Genomic DNA, 22678 nt, shown 5'->3' on the forward strand with positions numbered 1-22678 from the left:
GTTCACACGTCCTTCGTGCACTAAGATGAACAGGAGTCAGTGGGCTCAATTCCCCATTAAATGCAAGGACACATAATTTTGTTGATCTGTATTTACTGAAAATTGAAATAAAATATCCTCTCAGTGGTGTTTCACTGCAGACATTACACATCAACAGCACGCATTCCCCGTGGCATCTGCTGTTACAACAACAGTATAGAACCAATAATAGAACCGCAACACAAAACCACATTTCGTATGAAACTGGATGCTATAATAAAAGCAAAAGCAATAATAAAACACAAACATATATATAAAAACATACCTGAAAAGTGAAATAAAATATCCTCTTAGTGGTTGTTACGTACTTGAAATTGTCTAGGGCATGTACCGCAACATTTATATATTAACGTACTGCTGAAGGTGGGGGTATGGTGGAAGAACACATGACAGACTCTTTTTAAAGGGAAAAATAAACTGGGCTTTATTCTCAACAAGCCAAAAGGCCACTGGACCCAGTCAAATCAACAATAATGTGCACTTAATACAATGTGATATAAACAAAGACAAACAACAAACAATAAATGGGAAAAGAACAAAAAGTGGCGCCCAAAGGAAAGAACAAAATATAACAAAACAATCCTTAATCTAAACCTAATCTAACCAAAACAAAAATGTAGAACACAAAGCGAAATCTCCAGTGCATCCGGCACCCTAACTAAATTACCTATAAAACAGACATACAAAGGATGGCGCTCACTCCTTAACTAGTGTGTCTAACAACTCATCGGCTACGGGTGCAGTGTATATCGCGATATACTGACCTGCGTTCTTTTCCCAGAATGGCAGTTTTTAACAGATATCTCAGAGCGAATAAAAAGCTAGACACAAACTAATCTTGCCCATGTTAAGGCGTAACAAATACTTAGAAACACAAAGCACATAGCACACAACTTAATTGGTGGGCAGAAACAGTCAAAACCTAAGTTTACAGCAGATAAACTCATTCCGCTGCAAAAGCGCTCGATTTACTACAGAGGAGTTCTCAATGTGCTCCGGATAGAAAGCATGAATAAACACATAACCCATTTTAACCAGCTGGGCAGCCTCCTATTGGCTCTGAAGCGGCGCCTTGACGATGACTGACGTTCAACTCGACCAATCACAGCAACCTGTGAGCAGAGAGAGTAAACTAGAGACAGAGAAGATAATGAGCATAACAACCGACACGTGCTCAATACACCGGCGTGCACAGATCAATGAAATCAGAATACGCGTGGAGCGTAACACCTCCCCCCTTAAGAACCAACTATATGGAATAGATCAAACATATAGTTGTTCCAACAGTGATCAAATCCCGCAATAAGCAACTCTAGATAGTGCGTCAGCTATAACATTTTCGACACCTTTCTTATGTTTGATTACCAGATTATAACCCTGTACAATCAGAGACCAGCACATCAACCGTTGATTCAGATTATACATACGTGACAGAAAAACTAGAGGGTTATGATCTGTAAACACCATGACTGGAATACTACTCGATCCGACATACACATCAAAATATTGAAGGGCCATTAAGAGTGCTAGTGCCTCCTTCTCGAGCGTCGAATAATTCAACTGATGTCTGTTGAACTTCCTGGAAAAATAACAGATAGGATGATCAATACCATCTTTACCTTCCTGAATTAACACAGCTCCAGCACCAACGGCACTTGCGTCTACATCGAGTTTAAAAGCAGAATCACAGTCTGGTGCAGCTAAAACGGGTGCACTACACAGAAGACCTTTGATCAAGTTGAAAGCATGCTGACATTCATCAGACCATAAAAACTTTCGAGATGGACTAAGAAGTGAAGTCAGCGGGTGCGCAATCGTTGAAAAGTTTTTGCAGAAACCACGATAAAAGCCAGCCATCCCTAAAAATCGACGGAGTTCACGTCGGGTGGTGAGAACAGGGAACTCGACTATAGCAGTAACTTTTGCTTCTAATGGGCGCACTTGACCTTGACCGACTTCCTTCCCAAGATATGTGATAGTGGCCTGCCCAAATTCACATTTAGCTAGATTTAAGGTCAGCGACGCTTTCTCAAGACGCTCAAAAACAGTTCGCAGTGAAGACACATGTTCTGACCAGTCAGTAGAGTAAACCACTAGGTCATCTAGATATGCATTACACTTAGGCACCCCAGCCAATACAATATTGATGAGTCGTTGAAAAGTGGCTGGTGCGTTGCATATGCCGGAAGCCATCACGGAGTACTGAAGGAAACTATCAGGTGTTACAAATGCTGAGATGTCAGAAGCACGAGACGTAAGAGGAACTTGCCAGTAACCTTTTAACAGATCTAATTTACTGATATAACAAGCTGAACCAAGGTTATCAACACAATCTTCCATGCGCGGCAGTGGAAAACAATCCGGTACAGTTACGGCATTTACTTTTCGATAGTCAGTGCAAAATCGCGCAGTACCATCGCTCTTTGGCACTAATAAGCACGGAGAACTCCAGGGACTACAACTGGACTGAGCAAATCCATGCTCTAATAGATACTCAACCTCATTCCGCATCAGAGCTCTTTTTGCTGTATTCACGCGATACGCATGTCGCACCACCCACGTCAATATCATGCTCTAACACTGTAGTACGAGAAGGTACATCGTTAAACAAAGTTGGAAAATCATTAAACAATTGCATAATATCACATCCTTGTTGTTCAGTTAAATGAGACACTCGAAATGCAAAATTAGTCAATACCTCAGAATTCGTAAGTCGAGCACATTGCTGGTAAGTGTGACGTAAGATTACTCCATCGTCCTCAGGATCAGTGATTTCTACAGCCGTGCAAGCTACTAAAACAGGAGATGACACAGGGACAGTAATTTCATCTGAAAGTAACACATTCTGGACAGCTTCTCTGTTGTGAAAAGTCTTTAACATATTCACATGACACACACGAGTCTTTCTCTTCCTATCAGGAGTTCCGATAACGTAATCTGTATTACTGATTTTTCTCACCACCTCATACGGTCCAGAAAATCGTGCGGATAAAGCAGACCTTACCATAGGCAGCAACACCAACACCTGATCGCCCTTGTTAAAGGTACGCTGTACAGATTTACGATCGTAGCGACACTTCATTTTTTTCTGAGCAACTTCAAGTGACTCCCTTGCCACTGAACAAGCTTTGTGCAAGCGTTCACGGAACTTGATCACATAATCTATCACATTCACTTTAGGATTAGTCTCTAAAGATTAGAGCAGGACTGAATCCAAGGCTTTCCTGAACTGCTTCTCTGATCGCAAACAAAAGTAACGGTACACCCTCATCCCATTCCTTACCCGTATCCATGCAGTACTTTCTGAGCATTGCCTTCAGAGTTTGGTGGAAACGCTCAAGTGCCCCCTGGCTTTCAGCATGATAGGCACTTGCGACCCTGTGGGAAATATTTCAACTGGACAACACTTGAGAAAAGATCTTCGAAAGAAAATTAGTGCCTTGATCTGTCTGCACAATTTTCGGTAAACCAAACGTAGAAAAAAACTTCACCAGTGCTCTAGTTACAACAGGTGCTGTAATCTTCCTCAATGGAATTGCCTCCGGGATTCTAGTCGCAGTACACATTACAGTTAATAAAAACTGGTTACCGGTCTTAGACTTAGGCAAAGGGCCGACACAATCGACGATAACATGCTCAAATGGTTCCCCTATCACTGGAATAGGAACAAGTGGAGCACACGGAATGACTTGATTCGGTTTGCCGGTGATCTGACAGGTGCGGCAGGTGCGACAAAATTGTGTGACATCAGTTTTTAATCTAGGCCAAAAGAAATGTCTCAAAATTCGCTGATAAGTTTTCTTAATTCCTAGATGTCCTGCCAAATCGTGATCATGAGCTAAAGATAGAACTTGCTGTCGGTAACAGGAAGGAATCACAATCTGATACACTACCCCATTCAGAATCATCTGCAATATCAGGGCGCCACTTACGCATCAATAAGTCGTTCTCCACATAATATGTAACTTTCCTCTCTTGAGCAGTCTTTGAAGAAACAGCAGCAACAAAACACTTTTGAAGGCTTTTATCCTCCTTTTTGGCAGAAATAAGTCTCTCGCATGTCACAGACAGATTTATACTCAAGGAACTCGGAACAAGGGATTTCTCTACAGCTTTACTCTCATCAGCTAAAACCTCACTGATAAAAACAGGTGCCCTAAAAGATGTACCCAAATCATCCACTGCATTTATCTTACAAGCCTGAGCTCGCGTCACCACACAAACTGGAAAAGTGTCAGGATAAGAACTCAAAAGTTCATCATGCTGATCTGATGCAACTGGATTATCAAAAACTTCCAACAAAGGCATGATTTTCCCACCGGCTAAATCATTGCCAAGGATAAATTCTACCCCATTCACAGGCAATCGTTCACGAACGGCTACTTTCACAAAACCTGTACACAGTTCTGATTCTAGGTGAAACTGATGCAATGGAACTTTAATGAGACCCATCTCTATGCCCTGTACTAGTACATTACTGCCACAGAAAGTATGTTCAGAAAACGGCAGTACTTCTGCACTAATAAAAGACTGCATTGCCCCAGTATCACGCAGCATTTTAACTCTTATCTGTTCCGCAGAATTCCCAGTAATGGAAATTAACCCTTCCATCAAAAAAGGTGCATAGCTAGAATCAGGCTTATCACTACGTTCAACTTTAACAGAATCCACCAGTTTCACAAATCCAGCACTCTTAGGTACAGAACTCGACTGTTTTCGTTTTAACACAAAACAATCAGCAATTAAATGCCCCGGTTTGTGGCAATAAAAACATTCCCGATCTTCCTTTGACTTCAAGTTAACTGGTTTTGGTCGTGATGAACTACTCAAATTCACTTGAAGAGACACCGCTTTCTCAGAACGTGCAGGAATAAACACATGTATCAGCCCGACGATCTTCTGCCCTTTGGCGCGACTCCATTTGGACTCGTGCTAAGCAGACTTTAAGCCACACATCACCTCGCATGCTGCGAAAACAAAACCATTGAGCGAGTTTCGCTGCCTCTTTAATCTGATCCTCTGTGAGAGCAACCAAGAGGGAATTAGGCCTTCCCAGTTTCTCGCTGACGATCGGTAACAGTTGATAAATTAAACCTTTCCCAAAACCTTTCAAGTGGCGGATCTAGAGATTTTTTTTCCTGGGGTGGCAAAGGGGTGGCATGCGGTTTCAGGAGGTGGGCCATGGACATTATTCATAATTTAACCCTTTTGCATGAGTTTAAAATATTCTAGCTGAGACCCCAGCATGAATTTTTTTAGACAACCGTTATTTTAGAATGTGTCATCTTATTGTTTCCATGGTGACACGTCATGCTTGTCATGTGACACAACACAACCACAACAGATCAGTATGACACATGGATTGCTTCTATTTAGTTTTTCCTGTTTTATTAAACATGTTCTCAAAACATACTCACTATAATTATGAAATATCTGATATTCCGATTCTGAAATATGTGCAAGTCAATTTATTTGTGAGGTTAAACACTTTTATATTGACCGTGTTAGTTGATCTATACCAGGTGATGGGCGCCGCCATGTTAGTTTGCTCTGAATCCGAGCTGTGGGATTTAAAACATGCACATTCATCCTCTCCTCCCAAAACACATAAAAATAAGTCTGCAGTAAAACATGTCTTCAGATTATAGTTGTAAGAATCATTATTGCCGTTTCCACAGACATCATCGAATATTTTACAAACTGCAAATGTATGTTTTTGCCAGTACTCATGTTTATTTAAATGTCTGGAACTTTAAATAAGCATTAAATGGTTGAAAACACTGAATATCTGTGATAATATGACCAGCGCTCAGCGCATCCGATCTGGCTCAACGCCAGTCAAAGCGCGAAAGCGAATTTAAATTCAGCAGTTGATGACGTGACACACTGAATCACAATGGTGTGATCGTATGTGTCAAAGGGTTCAAATGCTTCAGTTTTCATTGAATGTGTTTTTTTCTCTACACTACACACAAAGAGCTAGACTAACGTTAGACCCTTATTTGACCTGACGATCATAGAAAAATTCGATGAGACAACAGAGTATTGCGTATGTAAATAACGCAACAATGTGGTTGTTGCAGGGCTAAATGTCTGCTAATGGACTTTTTCGACTTGGTGTCAAACTTACCTCTAAACTGACTGCTAACTGCTTATCAGCCTCTCTTCTCCGAGACACTGTGTACTGTAGACAGATGCACTGCTGCCACTGACTGGTGAGATTTTGCGGGGGTCGCTGCCGTGCTGGTGATGGGTGAAACCATTGTGACTGTGAGGGGGAGGGGATTCTAAATCTGCGATTTCTGTTTGAGAGGAGTTTAGTGCGGGTCTCCTTGGCGTTTAACGTGTAGGCTATGAAAATAAAATATACTTAAAAATATTATCTGATTTATAAATGGGATGGCAACAGGGATCAACAGGCCCAAAAGAGAGGTTAAGATATGGACATCAGAGGGCAGATATTTATCAAATACACTTTGTCATTGTTGGTCATGTGATAAACAGATGGCACAAAGGCAGATGCTGCCAGATTACTGTAGTCCACCCTCATCTGACAGTTTAGTTACTGTAAGAACATTTGATCAGGAAAAACAAACTGAGCAGGATATAAGTATTATACAGAAATGACATCACTGTGTGTGTGTGTTAGTGCAAATCATTGGCACACAATTCCTACAGTATTACTAAAGGTAGCTGTCAATTAATGACAGTTTCTACTGCCAGATTTGACAGAAAGCCTCAGGGGCCTGTACCATGATGGTGGCTACACAAACTCATGCTTACAAGGCTAATTTTAAGCTAAACAAAACCAATGCAATCCTGCTTTGTTGGCACCATGACACTGATCATCAACTTTCTGTGTCAAGTTTATGGAGCTATATTAGTGCAAGTGAACGTTGTGAAGTTAGTTTATGTAGTTGATAATATACAAAAGTATACAGAGACCAAAGAAATTACACTTGAGCCGTGTTTAAAGATTTATCTATTGATTGCGGATTTAACTTACTGAGCAGGTTAGCCACAGACTATAAGTTACTATGGACTTCAAGCAGCTGATAGAATGGCAATGGTTTCAGGAAGTGAAGTGTTACCTGGTGCAGCCAAAAAAAAAAAACACAAAAATCACTAAGAAACCAATAAAAAGGATGCTGCAATGCAGGGGGCACCAGACTAAGTCCTTGAGGGCCGGAGTCCTGTTTACCTCTGACCCTAATCAAACACAGCTGAACACACTAATCAAGCTCTTACTAGAAACTTCCCAGCAGATGTGCTGAGGTCTGCAGGACACCGGCCCTCCAGGACACAGTTTGGTGACCCCTGCCGTAATGGATCATTTAATCATTTCACAAAGTACAAAAATAAAATGTCATATTTAAAAAAAGCAAGAGAATGATTGATTTTGGCATTAAATGATATACAGATACAATTACAATGCCAAATACCAGAAAACATAACATTACTATGGCACACCAGCTATTCTCCTGCAGAATACACTTACATTACAATGTGATGAAGCAGCAGTTAAAGTCACACATGAGCAGTAGAATGGCAGAACGCTGTTATATAGCAGCTGCTGCTTAAAGTCTGTAATTATAGTGATGGAAACCACTAAATGCCAAGCTACTCTCATGGTAGCCAAATCCCAGAGTTCATCACCTTTATTTATTTATATAGTGCTTTAAACAAAATACATTGCGTCAAAGCACTGAACAACATTCATTTGGAAAACAGTGTCTCAATAATGCAAAATTATAGTTAAAGGCAGTTCATCATTGAATTCAGTGATGTCATCTCTGTTCAGTTGAAATAGTGTCTGTTTTTATTTGCAATCAAGTCAATGATATCGCTGTAGATGAAGTGACCCCAACTAAGCAAGCCAGAGGTGACAGCGGCAAGGAACCGAAACTCCATCGGTGACAGAATGGAGAAAAAAACCTTGGGAGAAACCAGGCTCAGTTGGGGGTCAGTTCTCCTCTGACCAGACGAAACCAGTAGTTCAATTCCAGACTGCAGCAAAGTCAGATTGTGCAGAAGAATCATCTGTTTCCTGTGGTCTTGTCCTGGTGCTCCTCTGAGACAAGGTCTTTACAGGGGATCTGTATCTGGGGCTCTAGTTGTCCTGGTCTCCGCTGTCTTTCAGGGCAGTAGTTCATGCAAACTAAACTGAACCTTACCTGGCTATCCAGCCACCTGAGCAGCGTTCTTCAGAAAAATCTTTAAGCTCCTGCAGATTCTTCAGTTTTCCAGCATCTTTGCATATTTGAACCCTTTCCAGCAGTGACTTTATGATTTTGGGATACATCTTATCACACTGAGGACATTTGAGGGACTCAAACACAACTATTTAAAAAGATTCAAACATTCACTGATGATCCAGAAAAAAGATTAAAGATTAATAAAGATTTTTCTGAAGAACGCTGCTCAGTTTAACTGTTCAGAACAAAACAAGGGACTCATGCACAACCATCACAAAACAGAAAGACAGTCGAGGATCATCAGGTAACAGAACACAGTATTAAAAACCAAGGGTTCCCAAACTTTTGAGTGGGGTTATTTTAATAATTTCAGCATTTATTTTGTCTTGTGGACTAAATGCTAATATCTTTTGTGTACAATATCTTACTCAGGACAGTACTAAATAAAATATAACATGCATTTAGTATGATCTCTCTTATTTTTTGAAAATTACTCGCATTTTCACAGATTCTGCAAGGGGTGCCCAAACTTTCGAGCCCCACTGTATATATATATATATATATATATATATATATATATATATATATGCATTTATCTGTTAGTTTGTTTGTAGTTATTTCACAGCAGAAACGTTGTGTCTGTTTCTAGTATTACAGAGACAAAGTTGTCTGGACAAACTGAGAGCAGAAGATGCTGGAAAGTACACATGTAAAGTTTACAGTGAGCAGGACTGTGTGCATTCAGCCGACGCAGAGCTCGAAATACTGAGTAAGTGAAAATAACTGGACCTGCTGTTTTACACCTGCTCAATATATGATTTAATGTAGTTGCTTAGTTACAACATAAATATTGCATTTCCAGATTTTACAAATAATATTATGATCATTTTAGTTACTTCAGTCATAAATATAATAGTCTGATGCTATGCACCACTGGACTGGTCCTATATGAATTATTCAGTTTGAAAGTGCACCAGCTGATAAACACTTCTCTGGAGCGTAGATGATTAATCAGCTCTTCTGTGAGTGTGTTTGATGAAGAGTCTGAGAGACAGTTCCTACACACTTAATCTTAGATGTTAGGTGATCAGGTAGTCACCACTGATGAGCTGTTAATAAATATAATGCAGAAACTTGAATTTTCTGGAAAGCTGATTTGCAACAATTGCATCGTGAAAAACACTATACAAATAAACTTGAATTAAATTGAATTTAAAAGTATTTTTTGTTTTAAGTGTAAAACTACAATAATAGATTGTTTTGGAGTGAAAAATAAATTAGAACTTGTTAGAATATTCTCCACACAAAATACATGCAGACTGTTTCGCATTCAGTATATGATTATTCAGTTCTACTCATTAATATCCAACTTACTGCTATTAAGTCCCTCAAATAATGATTTGCATTAAAATAAATAAATAAATAACAAGAGGAGAAAACTAACAATAGGCTCTCACATCTTCTATGTGCTTAATAAATGTTTGATCAAATGAGAAGAGTTTATACACAAAACTCAGATCCTCACTGTTCATTTGTTTTAACAGGAACTTCATATTAACCTTATTTGTTGTTATTTTTTAAGGGTTTGCTGTTCAATGTTCTCGTCACACACTCGCTCCTCTGGGATCTTCAGTGGTTCTGCCCTCTTATACTGATAAAGCTTTACCAGTGGAGGATCTGATGGTCATATGGAGAAGAGGAAACACTACTGTTCATCAGTATCACAATGGTCAAGCAAACACACCGCAGCAGGATTATCAGGAGAGAGCATGTTTCTTCACTGATCAGTTTCAGAGTGGAAACTTCTCCCTCCGTCTGGACAAACTGAGAGTTGAAGATGCTGGAGAATACATATGTACAGTTTACAGTAATTGGAGAGATGTGTTTTCAGCCAAGACAAATTTGGTACCAAGACTACTAGGTGAGTGAACAGATAAAAAAGTCCTAATCTAATAGTCTTAATCAACAGGTTAATTGAATTGTTTAGCTCTATATGCTCTATCTGTGTTTCCAGTAAACATACTGAAGTGAGTTTGATTCATCGTAATTAGTGAGTGGAGCTTGTGAAGCATCAATATTACCATCTCACAACGCTTCTGTTTCAACACAAATTAAACACTTTGATGACTTTTATAACATTGAAGCTATTGGACAAATGATGTTCACAACAGGTGAAAAACTCCCATAGACTAAACACTGAACTTTGTGACAATATCTCTGCATCAGACTGTTGTAGAGACGTATTTCACTCAGTCTAACAAACAGCCAACAAACATTGACACTGTAACTTCCTGGCCATGCCCTAGCAACCACTTACATCCCCCTAGTAACCAGTCTTTGGATCAGAACATTGTAGAGATGTGGGTGGACTCTTTGGACTCACACTGTCAAGCACTCTTAACTTTGAGACATGGTGATGGTCTTGTTTGATCCAGTCAGCCAGTCTTTATCTTCTTCATCATGTTAACAGTGAGAATATTAATGATAGCATGTTGCTAGTGTTAGTAATTGTCTAGTGTAGAGCAAGCGGGAATGTAAATAACTAGTTACAGTATGAATTATGTTGCACCACTGAACAGGCTGTACATTCACTAGATATAAACCTAACTAGCCCAGCCCAAAGCATGTTTCAGTGTCAGTGAATGTGAATCTCATAAGAGTTAGCAGAACATCATGAACAGTATCATACATGAGAATTAACCCCTTATGTGCTGTTCACTCCACACACCCCAGACAGTGAAACATGATTTTGCAACATAATAATGTAACAGTATAACAGTATATAACAGTAAGCCCTGGCACTGGAGGTAAAATAAATAAACAAATAACTAAAATAATAAGAATACAATACACTACAATATAACACAAAAACTGTGTGTGTGTACACTACAAGTCAATAGTTTTTGAACAGTTAGTTTTTTTATGTTTTTATGAAGACGTCTCTGCTGCTCATCAAGCCTGCATTTATTTGATCCAAAATACAGTAACAAATATTTTTACTATTTAAAATAACTGTTTTATATGTGAATATAGTTTAAAGTGTAATTTATTTCTGTGATGTGCAGCTGTATTTTCAGCATCATTCCTCCAGTCTTCAGTGTCACGTGATCTTCAAGAAACATTTCTGATTATTATTATTATTGTGTTGAAAACAGATTAGATTTTTTTTAGGTTTCTTTGATGATTAGAAAGTTTAGAAAAATAGCATTTAACTGAAATATAAATCTTTTGTAACATTATAAATGTCTGTATCATCACTTTTAATCAATTTAATGCGTCCTTGCTAAATAAAAGTAGAAATTTCAATAATTTATTTCAGAAAAAAAAAAAAAAAAAAAAAATATATATATATATATATATATATATATAATGCTCAAAAAATAAAAGGAACCACATTTTTTTTATTATTGCTAATGCCTCCATGTTGCTTATGCGCTCTTAGTCTCACAAATCCGTTTTAACCTCCTTTTTAGTCAAAGTCACTTCTCATTACATCCAGAGTCTGAGTCTAGATCCTGGCTAGTGTTTGTGCAGATGTGCTCAGACTGGGGTTTACTGCTAGCTACACTGCTAGCGTCCAATTCAACATCCTGGTCCTTCACTGTGGATGAGCCGAGTTCTGCTTAACTCTGCCCTTTTTATGACGGCATTTGAATCCTTAGTTCAGCCCCAAGTGCTAGTGAAAGAAATTAAAATCCTGTCCTTCAGTAATAGAGTATTGTAGACAGGATCTTAACTGAATAATGCCAGGAGAAAAAGACACAGTTATAACCATGCTCCATAATAATCTCATTTAATCTGTTTCTTCTACATTTCTGCAGTTTTGGAAGGACAAAAGTGTTACCAGTGGGATGAATATTTAATAAACTCCATGTGACTGAATGTGAGTTCTCTGTGTTTTCTCTCTAGATCCAGTCTTTCGTCTGCACATGTCTCTAGTCTTCTGTCCAAATCTTCTGATGTTTCTAGCTTTCGTCCTCTGGGGTGTTTCCGAAGGTCAGTGATTCAATCAATGCATTATTATAACTCAGTAAAATCGTTTTTTGTTAGTGCAGATATATTAATTAGGGCTCAAGCCCAAAGGGCGAGAGGCCTATTGTTTTCCTTAGGATTATTTTTTATTATTATTATTATTATTATTATTATTTTTTTCCAACGTCTCGGGGGCTTTTGGGGCCCTTAACGTGCTTAAAAAGTCTTGAAAATTGGCACACAGATTGGAACCTGCGGCCATTAGGGCCGGGCAGAGACTGATACACGGGCGTGGCACAGGGGCTCTACAGCGCCCCCTGGAATATGGAGGGCCATATATCATACATTCTTGCTCGTAGACGTATGAAACTCGGTACACATATAAATCTCATCAATCCAAACAACTTTTGTATTGCATATCATAGGCTCCGCCCAACAGGAAGTTGGCTATTTAGGGTTTAGTATTCAAATTTTTCGTCAAAGTTGTGGGGGCTTTTGGGGTCCTTAACATACTCAAAAACTCTTGAAAATTTGCGCACACTTTGGAATCTGTGGCCTTTAGGAGCCTGCAGAGGCTGGGACCCGGGCGTGGCACAGGGGCTCTACGGCGCCCCCTGGAACACAGTCAGAAATGTTGATGTATAGCTCACACATACTTGCACATATTCATATGAAACTCAGTACACATATAGATCTCATCGTGCCAAACAACTTTCGTATTGCATGTCATAGGCTCCGCCCATCAGGAAGTCAGCTATTTAGAGTTATGTAAAAAGCGCATGCTCTGGAATTTGAAATACTTGTCATAGGTTTTTTTCTCGATTGTCGCCAAACTCGGTCAACATGATCTCAAGACACTGGGGATGAAAAATTGCCAGGGGATTTTTGATATCTCGAACGGTTTGCTCGTGGCGAGGCGTTGAAATTATGGCGAGAAATGAGAAACAGGAAGTGTCTAATACCGTCCACATACATTTCCTGATTTTAATCAAACTTCATCAGATTATTCGTTGTATGATGTCGATCGCATATATGTGACTATTAGGAGTCAAAGTTATAGCGCCACCAACTGGCAGAAGGAAGTGTGTCATTTTCAAAATGATTTGAATTCAGCATCTTATTATTACTCGATTTGCTTCAAACTTCATCAGAATAATGTTAAAACACAGCCGATATAAATCTGCAAGGGGGATATTGATATCTAAAAAATTGTTGGCGTGGCAACATGTCAAACTGGAATACTTCTCAGGTGATTTTGAGGCAAATAACATACTTAGAATTTCACAAAACTCTGAACACACATCAGTATTTCTGATAGGAACTTAAATTGTGAATGGATTTTGGATAGCTTGAATGGTTTTGCCGTGGTGATTTTTTTAAATGACCTTACAAAGGGAATCATTATTGTATTTTTAAATTGCAGCTTCCAAACACGTCAAAGAATTTTTTCATACAGATGAAAAAGTCATTCTGAGGAAATATGCATAGTTTAACGACTTTACAACACTGTATGGATAACAGAAAATTAAAAAACTGTCAGACATCTCATCTCACTCTGTCCCTCTGTTTGAGTGTGTGTGCTTAGACTTCCATTGTCTGAGAGAAATAGCGCCCCTACAGGTTCAATTCCCGAACTTTTACTTTCACTTTTAAATCGGTTAAAAATACAAACAAATACTTAGATTTAATTCACACTGACAAGCTAAACCAACATATCTGATTATTACCGGTTCAGGGCTCATGGATAAATTATTTCTGGCCAGAGATACGTGAGAAATAGGAGAGATGAATCACCGCTGTGATCACTAGCGTCTGGAGTAAAGAGCTCAGAGAAAACGAATTTATTCCTGTTTTAAAGCTTTTAAAAATAAATTATTACAGCGATATCACACAATCAACCAATTAGAACACACCAAGAGCTAAATTCAGATGTTTTTGAACTGTTTGTGTGAAAATGAAATATTTGTGGCTTGCCTATCTGAAATCACCGCTCCGATCAGCGCGTACAGTGTCGAGCTCAAAACAAACGAATTTATTCTTGTTTAAGAGCTTTTTTAAATAAAATATTACCACAAATGCACACAATAAACCCATTGTAACACTACAAGAGCTAAATGCAGGTGTTTGTGACCCGTTTAAGTGTGCAAGACTATTTGAAAGCGCGACTGGCAGAATAACATATCTCTCGAGCTGCAGGATTCTGGCTTTCGTCGTACGAACGAACACATAACGGACAAGATTATTTCAAAACACATAATAGCTTGGCGAATATAAACGAAAACAGCCACGTGAACATAAACTGGATCTACTGGATTTGAATATTAAAGTGACCACATTTACCACTTGCTTCTGTCTTCAATTTTAATCTATATAAAAAAGGAAACTCATTCGACTTGGCTGCTTTTTTAATGTGTGCGTATTTATTTATTTATCTTTTTATACATTTTGTATAATTTCATAGTTTGTGTATTACAATTATAAAAACAAAAATAAAATTAGCCACTCACATAGAAATAGCTTAGGCCTTAACCTTTTTCTGACAGTTTTAGGGATTTTTAAAAATCCTAAAAAAAAACTTATTTGTGCTGCAAATAATAATTTCAAACTCATTTGATACTGACCTATGACATCCTGTGACATTATATTTATTTGAATTTACATAATCTCATAGATGTAACAGTAAATCTGTTCAGCTCACAGATCAATACTAAGCTGTAATGCAAGCAGAACTTTCACAAATGCTTATGAGTCATTTAAGGATTTGATAACACTGTAAAATAATGTCTAATTTGTTAACATTAGCAAATTCATTGATAACACTTTATAATAACTGCACTCATTATTAAATAGTCAGTTCATGCTTTATAAAGCCTTGTCCCAAAATTAATAGTCAGTAGTAAGCAGTTTATAAATACAGCTATAAATAGCTTGTCCTTGGTTTATAAGCACATTTATTAAAAAGGAGAGTAAAGGGTCAGTTATCTTCCTATGAAAAATAAAAGATAAAAATAAACAAACAACAACAACACAGATTGATACAGAACTCAGAAATTTTATTGTGGATTTATGATAAAATCAGCCTGTAAATGAATTCATACTCCTCCTCATACTACTCCATACTCCTTTTTCAACATGATGCCAATATACTGAGATGTTAAATTGTGAATGGGTTTAGGATAGCTTAAATGGTGTTGCCATAGAGATTTATTAAAGTAACATAAAAAATACAATAGTTATTTTACTATATCTTTAAAATGTTTCATTCTAACTCTTCATAATTTTTTATATAAGTAGAAGTCCTCATTTGAAGGAAGCACAGTAAGTTTCATAGCTTTATCATTTTCAAGAGCCAGCATAAAATTAAAACTATCATAACTTATAAATCAAGCTTGCAATTCTTAGTACCTATAATGGCCACCAGAGGGAGCTATAGGATTACTTTTAAATAATTATTGGAGAAACGAGTATGATTTAAATAATTTATAGAAATCTTTCAAATAAAATAATATGTATTTTAGGAATTTTACTGATAAAATGACCCTCACTTAATTAGAATAACAAGCTGAAGTATTGTGAACTGTATATTAAGAATAATTCTTAATAGGCTTTATGGACAGATACGTTTTAAGTGACTCTTGAAGGTTCAGCACCACATCCTCTTTTACCACTGTTTAAAGAATTAATCTTACAGAACAGGTGTGAATGAATTTTGGATAGCTTGAATGGTTTTGTCGTGGTGATTTTTTGAAATAATAGTAAAAAAGGAACCAGTAAAAAAAAGTGCAGCTTCTAAACACTTCAAAAAAATGTACACATAGAAGAAAAGTCATTCTGAGGAAATATGCATAGTTTCATGACTATACAACATTATATGGATGACAGAAAATTAAAAAACATACATCTGATGTCACTCTGTCCCTCTGTCACTGTGTGTGTGTGTTTGTGTGTGTTTTAAGTGAATTAGGTGTGAAACTATCAGTGAGCATTTAGTCTCCAGCGCCAACATTTTACAGAACTGCCACTTTCCTGGAGTCTCAGAATTACAATGTGTCAGGTTCTGAGAGATCTAAGATTCCAAAAAAATATTTAATTAGAATACCATGAAGTATTGTGAAATACTATATATTAAGACTTTATATATAGGCTTAATGAACAGATTAGAGTGACTCGTGAAGGACCAGCACCACCTTCTCTTGTCCGATGGTTTGAGGAATATATCTTCCAGAATCTGGGATTAAGATTTAGGAGCTCATTTTTATTCCACCTCCTTTCCTGAAAGTCTGTCTTGCAGAATTGACTAAAAATTAATCTTCACATGAATTCCTAATTCTTTTGCAATTCTTTTGTCAGTTCTTCTTGACCTGTTTTTCTCTTCCAGCTTTCCTGGACTATTGTATAGCACTCATAAATGATTAAATAAAAAAATAATGGTAGTTATTAAGATTGATATGGTTTGGAATTGGTAAAATGTGCTTGGAAAAAAATCACAATAAAACAATGTTTTAATGTTTAAGTTTGGAATATTAACTGACATGAATGAATGCTATATAAATATTGTTCATGTAAACATAATGTTTATAAATGAAATCTTATTGTAAAGTGTTACTAAAGTTATATATATATATATATATATTGTTCTGTGAATGTGATTTTAAAGTCTAGATGATTCGGATTAACCCTTTAACTGCCATATCAAGTTCAAGTTCTAGTTCAAGTTCAATTTATTTGTATAGCGCATTTACAACAGCCTCCTGGCTGACCAAAGTGCTTTAACATAAGAGCAAGAATATTACACATACATAAAAATAGACCAGACAAAAAATTTAAAACCACCCATTTCAAAATGTAGCATAACACAGTAGTCAGTACACTAAGGAAAATAAAAAAGTTTTTAGCAAAGATTTAAAAATAGACAAGGAAGGGGCCAGTCTGATCTCTAAAGGCAGGGTATTCCAGAGTCGTGGCCCAGCCACTGCAAATGCACGCTCCCCTCTACGCTCCCCTCTATCCTTTAAAACCTCACTGCCAGAGGGATATTGTGAATGCATGTGACCGCTGGGCACAGTTTACCTGATGCCACCGGGGTGGTGATGGCATTGGTGGCTTGAGCCCGCCATCGCTGCTTGCAGCTATATTATGATTTTGTTGTTTCAGGATCTGTGAGTGAGACGGTCTGTTGTTGTGCTCTTTATTTCCTGAGGCCTCTCCTGTTGCTCTGGGCAGCTCCGTATATTTATCATTTTACAGGTATGATTCATCTGATCTGTGTATTACTGGAGATACTATAAACCCAGATGTTCAGACATCATTTAATGTGTGTGTGAGGGATTCACCAGAAGAGAACTGATTACAGCGTTCGTTAAACTGTGTATTAGAGGCTTTTGTGTTTCAGTTTGTTGATGTTGTGAATGATATTGTGATTGTATTCATGAAATATTTTCTGTTTCACAGGCAAAATCAAATCATGGATTCTGAAATACAGTTATGTGGTGGAGTATTTAGCTCTCTCACTTTTTGTTTATTCAGGTAAACATCCCTCATTATCATGAACACATTAAAGTAGACTTTAACAAAAATAAACTAAAGCTGTGCTCATCAGAATCTGATTGAGATATTCTGAATGATCTGTATCTAATCTAAATCAACGGTATGATATGAATCATAACACATTCAGACACATGAAGCAGCTCATACATAATTCATGATGTGTGTTAGTACATGTGTGTTCACTGAATCTGTCTCATTAAATACACTCTGATCTACTGTTGATAATGAATGAAATCTGTGTTTTCACACTAAAATATCAGTTTACATGAACAAACTCCACTGAGTTTAAAACTGAAACCACCACTAAATTCCTTCTCAGCATGTTTGGTGGTCATGTGATCAGCACAGAGGTCACGGGGTCATTATCAGGAACAGAAAACAAACACTGAACCTCAGATTATAACAGACTGTCAGTGAAATACAATACTGCAAGATGATTACAGTAATAATATCAGTTTAATGATTGTCCTGCTTCATACCTGTGTTTATATTATGACTGTGTGTATATCTGATAATACTTCAGCTTCTTTTTCATCTCTTCTTGTCTTCCAGCTCTTTTTAAAAGTGCTTGGCAAAAGCTTCCGAATTATGAAGTGTTTGACAGAGCGGTGATAATAGCACTGTTTGTGATCGTGTATGCGTGCTGCCTCTGCAAAATAATTGACCGTAAGTATTTCTGCGTGATTCACATCTCTGAGTCTGATTCACTCGGATCTGAACAACCTTCATCACTTTACACTCGATCTGACACATTTCTCCAAACACATCACTGTTCTCCAAACACTTGTCATTATCCTAAACAGACTGTATGTTTTCAATCATTTCACACAAATCACACACTGCTTTAAGTACATAAGGGAAAGTATTCAAAGAGCATGAACAGAATGAGTGTAAGTGAGGATATGTGAAGAGAAAGATGTAAGAGGGAAGTGTGATGAAGTGGACAGATATGAAGAGTTATGAACTCTATGCACTTCTATACTCATAATCATTGTACTGTTGCTTGATTGAGAGCATGTTTGCAGTCTTCCTGATATGACTTCAGTTCTTCAGATGCCCAAACAGTTTTCAGGATTGAAGTTTGAGAACATTCAAGTTTATTCTGAGTGGAAGAAGAGCAGATGATCGCTGTATAATGTACATAAACAGAGCGATTCAGAACCACAGCAAAATCAGAGGATATAAAACTCCCTCCTGGAGAATTTCACAATAAACGTGTTTTCACTAATATATCTGTGCATCTATAGCTGAATATTTGTTCGAGAACACATCTGTAATTCTGATGCCAGTATTAACTTTTAATAAGTGCATGAATATAATCATTTAGCTGGTGTGTGTGTGTGTGTGTGTGTGTGTGTTTAGGTGCTTTGTTAATTGTAAATTGTAATATGATGAAGAAAATTGTCGAAGCGACTGAGAAAATAAAATGCAATTACAAAAAATTAAATTACACTAGATTTTGACGGTGAAATATAAACAGATGTTAATGTCCAGATCTGATAGTTTGGATTATTAATGGAAATAGTGAATAGTGGTCTTCTTAAAAATCATAATTTAGTTTTATAATTAGGAACACAGTCTCTTTATTTAATTCTGTTCAGTTCATCTGCCTTTGTTGTTGTAAGTTCTGCTCTTATAATGACTCACAACTTCAATCAAATAATCAAATCAGATGTTGATGATCCGATCTGTTTCTTCTAGTTTTAGTTTCAGAGGTCTGGAAGAAAACTGGATGGATACTTAAAATATTTGATCTTGTGGCTGATATGACCTTTCACATTCTGCCCACTTTACAATTCATCCTCCTCTTCTACACGTTTGGAGCTACTGGTGAAGCAGGTGAGTTCACATTCATAATCATTTTGGGTCATTTGTGGTCATTGTATTGACAATTTTATTTGTATTTATTTTTTTAATTGACATTTGAATTCTTCTCTATTGACACATTAAAACACTGATTACTGACTGAGCCTGCTGTTGGTTATGATGTGCTGTAATCAGCTGATGAATGATAATATCCAGCATTAATATAACTCCTCTCCTGTGTTTAGGATTGATCATGGTTGTGATTTTACCAGTCTTTATGATGATGATGACAAATGACACATGGCTTTATAAATGCAGATATGGCCTCGGCTGTGAGTATCTGCTGAATTATGATCTGATCTCTGATGAACTACTGCAGTGTCTCTGTCTTATTAATATTAATCATCAGCATTTCCATCATGAATCGTGTTCATCTGTTTGTGAGCGGCAGCTGCTTTACAGTTTAGTTCATTTATTGAACTAAAACTAAAGATTAAAAATCATTTTAAAAATCCCATAGACAGAAAATAAGATAAAAATTAAGATTTAAAACAATCAAAAAACAATAAAAAGACACCTTTCTTCATCAAGAATAATTATTAATGTTGATGAGTGTAACATCTAATGAAGAGGAATCATGTGAATGATCAACTAAAAATGACATGCCACTGACATGCAATGTAAAACATTACACACACAATTTGAAACACTGGAGTGTGTTTAAAAGACAACGAAACAATGAATGAACAAAATAAATAAATGAAAAAAAAAGAAATGAAAAAAAATAAAAACGAAAAATGAAATGAAAAAAGAAAACAATAAAAATTAAATGGAGAACAAAAATATGTAAAAGAAAGATGAAAAATAAAAAAGTAATTAAAGAAAAAGAAAAACAATAAAAAAGAAAGAGAAAAGAAGTGAAAGAAAAAGAAAGAAAATAAAGAAAAACAACATTGCATGAATTGCAAAAAAAAAAAAAGAAAATAGTGAAAAAGAAAATTAAGGGGAAAAAACAAAGAATGAATGAAAGAATGAAAAAGAAAGAGAATAAAAGGGAAAAGGAAAAAAAAAGGTTTCATTGTCAGGTTGAAAATCTTCATTTGCTACAGCAATTCTAACTAAAAACCCTGTCACATGACTTATTCACATGTAGGGGAGAGCGGGGTAAGTTGTCACACTGTTCATAACTCATAACATAAACGTGAGGCTCTATCTCAAAAATCAAATAGCCACTTTGTGTGACTTCTTCTATAGTCAATGTCCTGTTCAAATGTGGTCAAGATCTCTCTAATCTGAGTTTAGCTCAATTTTCTTATTTTTTGGCTTAAAGAGTAAAAAAAATTGCACTCTACATTTTATGCAATACAACTTTATTAGGTTTGAATGTTAAAAAATATTATTTTGCACAAAATAGAGGAGACAATAACGTGTCTTTTGATACTTTAGCTGACGTGCTATATTGAGCTTACCTTGAGATTTAGACAACTTTAGCACACAAGTCAGTTTGGGGCAAGTTGTCTCAATGACTTAGGGGCAAGTCGTCACATATGAAAACTTGCCCCAGTACAAAAAAACACATAGAACATGCTCAAAAAACATTGAGATGTATTTGTGGAAACTGGTTTTGCACCGTCCTATGTCTCAGATTGACCCATTCAGAACCCTGCCCTGCCATGCCCCAGCAGTAAGTCTGTTCTGTCCAGCATGCCCAGTTCTGCTTCTGCTATCACCAGCTCACCCTTACCCAGCAATGCTATTGCTGACAGCGGACTACCAACTCCAGAGCAATTCTTAGAAATAGAATAGCAACTAGAAGTAGAAAATAATATGGCGGAATCTAGCTAAAAGCGGTTTCAAAATTGTTGTTGTATGTGAGTCAAAATCTGGACCTACTAAAAACGAGGCAGTTAAAAGAAGAAAAATAATAGAAGAGTCATCATCAGATGATGAAGAGTGCTTTTGCCTCTACTTTGTGGAGCCATTTTCAAACATCCTTCCAAAAGAGTCGTGGGTAAAATGTGTAAAAATCAACAAATGGGCCCATGATGCTTGCACTTCAGTCCAGGCAATTTAGGTGTGCCAGAATTGTGACTCTAAAGATGAGTCTGATCAGTCAGATACAGGGAATCTGTTTTGTTCAGAGGTTAAACATGTTAAGTTAAGCGAGTTATCTGCAGTATTTCATTCAGTTATCATGGATCTATGTGCAAGCCACAGAACGTTTGAGTTTAAAGTTCAAAGTTAAGTGGTCTTGCCACTTAAACATGTTTTGATTGAAATGTGTATTGTTTGGATTGAAATAATAGTTTTTTCCAAATTCTCTAGGCATGATTTTTTTTTTTACATTTCCAGTTCTGGTTGAAATTTAAAGTTAAAATCAATAACATAATTAAATAGTTATGTTCTTATTTTTTGATAGTCTAGTGTGTCAACTTACCTGCCGATGGGGCAAGTTGTCACAAGTGCACATTCTCTATTCAACAGTCTACAACTCCGTAACAATATAACATATGAAAATGTAATGAAAACAACATACGTGCCCAAGACTTCATTCTTTCATTTGGTATAACATTTATATCATTGTGATGTACGGTGCTCATTAAATGCTAGACAGTTTGAAAAGTGTGATAACTTACCCCGCTCTCCCCTAAATATAGACACGTTCTTCTGCTTCATTACTGTAAGTTCATACAGAACCAGTATTATGAGCTGCTCCTCAGACGTGACATGAAGAACAGCAGCAGTCCTTCAGAAACATGTCCTCCTTGAGAGTGGAGCTGAACTCTGCCTTTACAACAACAACAAGATAATGCAGAAATACTCAGAACTGAGGAACATTAATGTGAGCTGAATCTAGAACTGATCCAGAATTGATAAAGAGACTCTTTCTTCTAGAAACATGAAGACTTCATTAGAGATTATAGACGCTGTCAGTGGCTCTGTTCTCAAATATATCAAATATATCAAATCATCAACATTTCTGTAAGATATTAAGATCTCGCACATTTATTATCATTCATCTGCTGGAACAGAGTTTCCTTGATCTGAACTACATACTGAAGCTCGGGCTCACCACATCAATGTTTAGTGTTGTTGAAAGAAGTCTCTTCTGCTCAAGA

General features: G+C 36.9%; 1 protein-coding gene across 1 annotated transcript in view; it reads left to right on the forward strand.

The window, feature by feature from the left end:
* LOC113081016 (uncharacterized) overlaps positions 1–22678 on the forward strand; it is a 36764-nt gene that overhangs the window by 3486 nt on the left and 10600 nt on the right. The window contains exons 5-12 of the mRNA XM_026253079.1: positions 8884–9003; positions 9817–10155; positions 12144–12230; positions 17361–17453; positions 17658–17732; positions 18306–18419; positions 19455–19592; positions 19805–19891. Coding sequence (XP_026108864.1) covers positions 8884–9003; positions 9817–10155; positions 12144–12230; positions 17361–17453; positions 17658–17732; positions 18306–18419; positions 19455–19592; positions 19805–19891 — 1053 coding nt within the window. The remainder of the gene's footprint in view (positions 1–8883; positions 9004–9816; positions 10156–12143; positions 12231–17360; positions 17454–17657; positions 17733–18305; positions 18420–19454; positions 19593–19804; positions 19892–22678) is intronic.

The sequence above is a fragment of the Carassius auratus genome, unplaced genomic scaffold (assembly GCF_003368295.1).
Source record: "Carassius auratus strain Wakin unplaced genomic scaffold, ASM336829v1 scaf_tig00032822, whole genome shotgun sequence".
Classification (NCBI taxonomy): domain Eukaryota; kingdom Metazoa; phylum Chordata; class Actinopteri; order Cypriniformes; family Cyprinidae; genus Carassius; species Carassius auratus.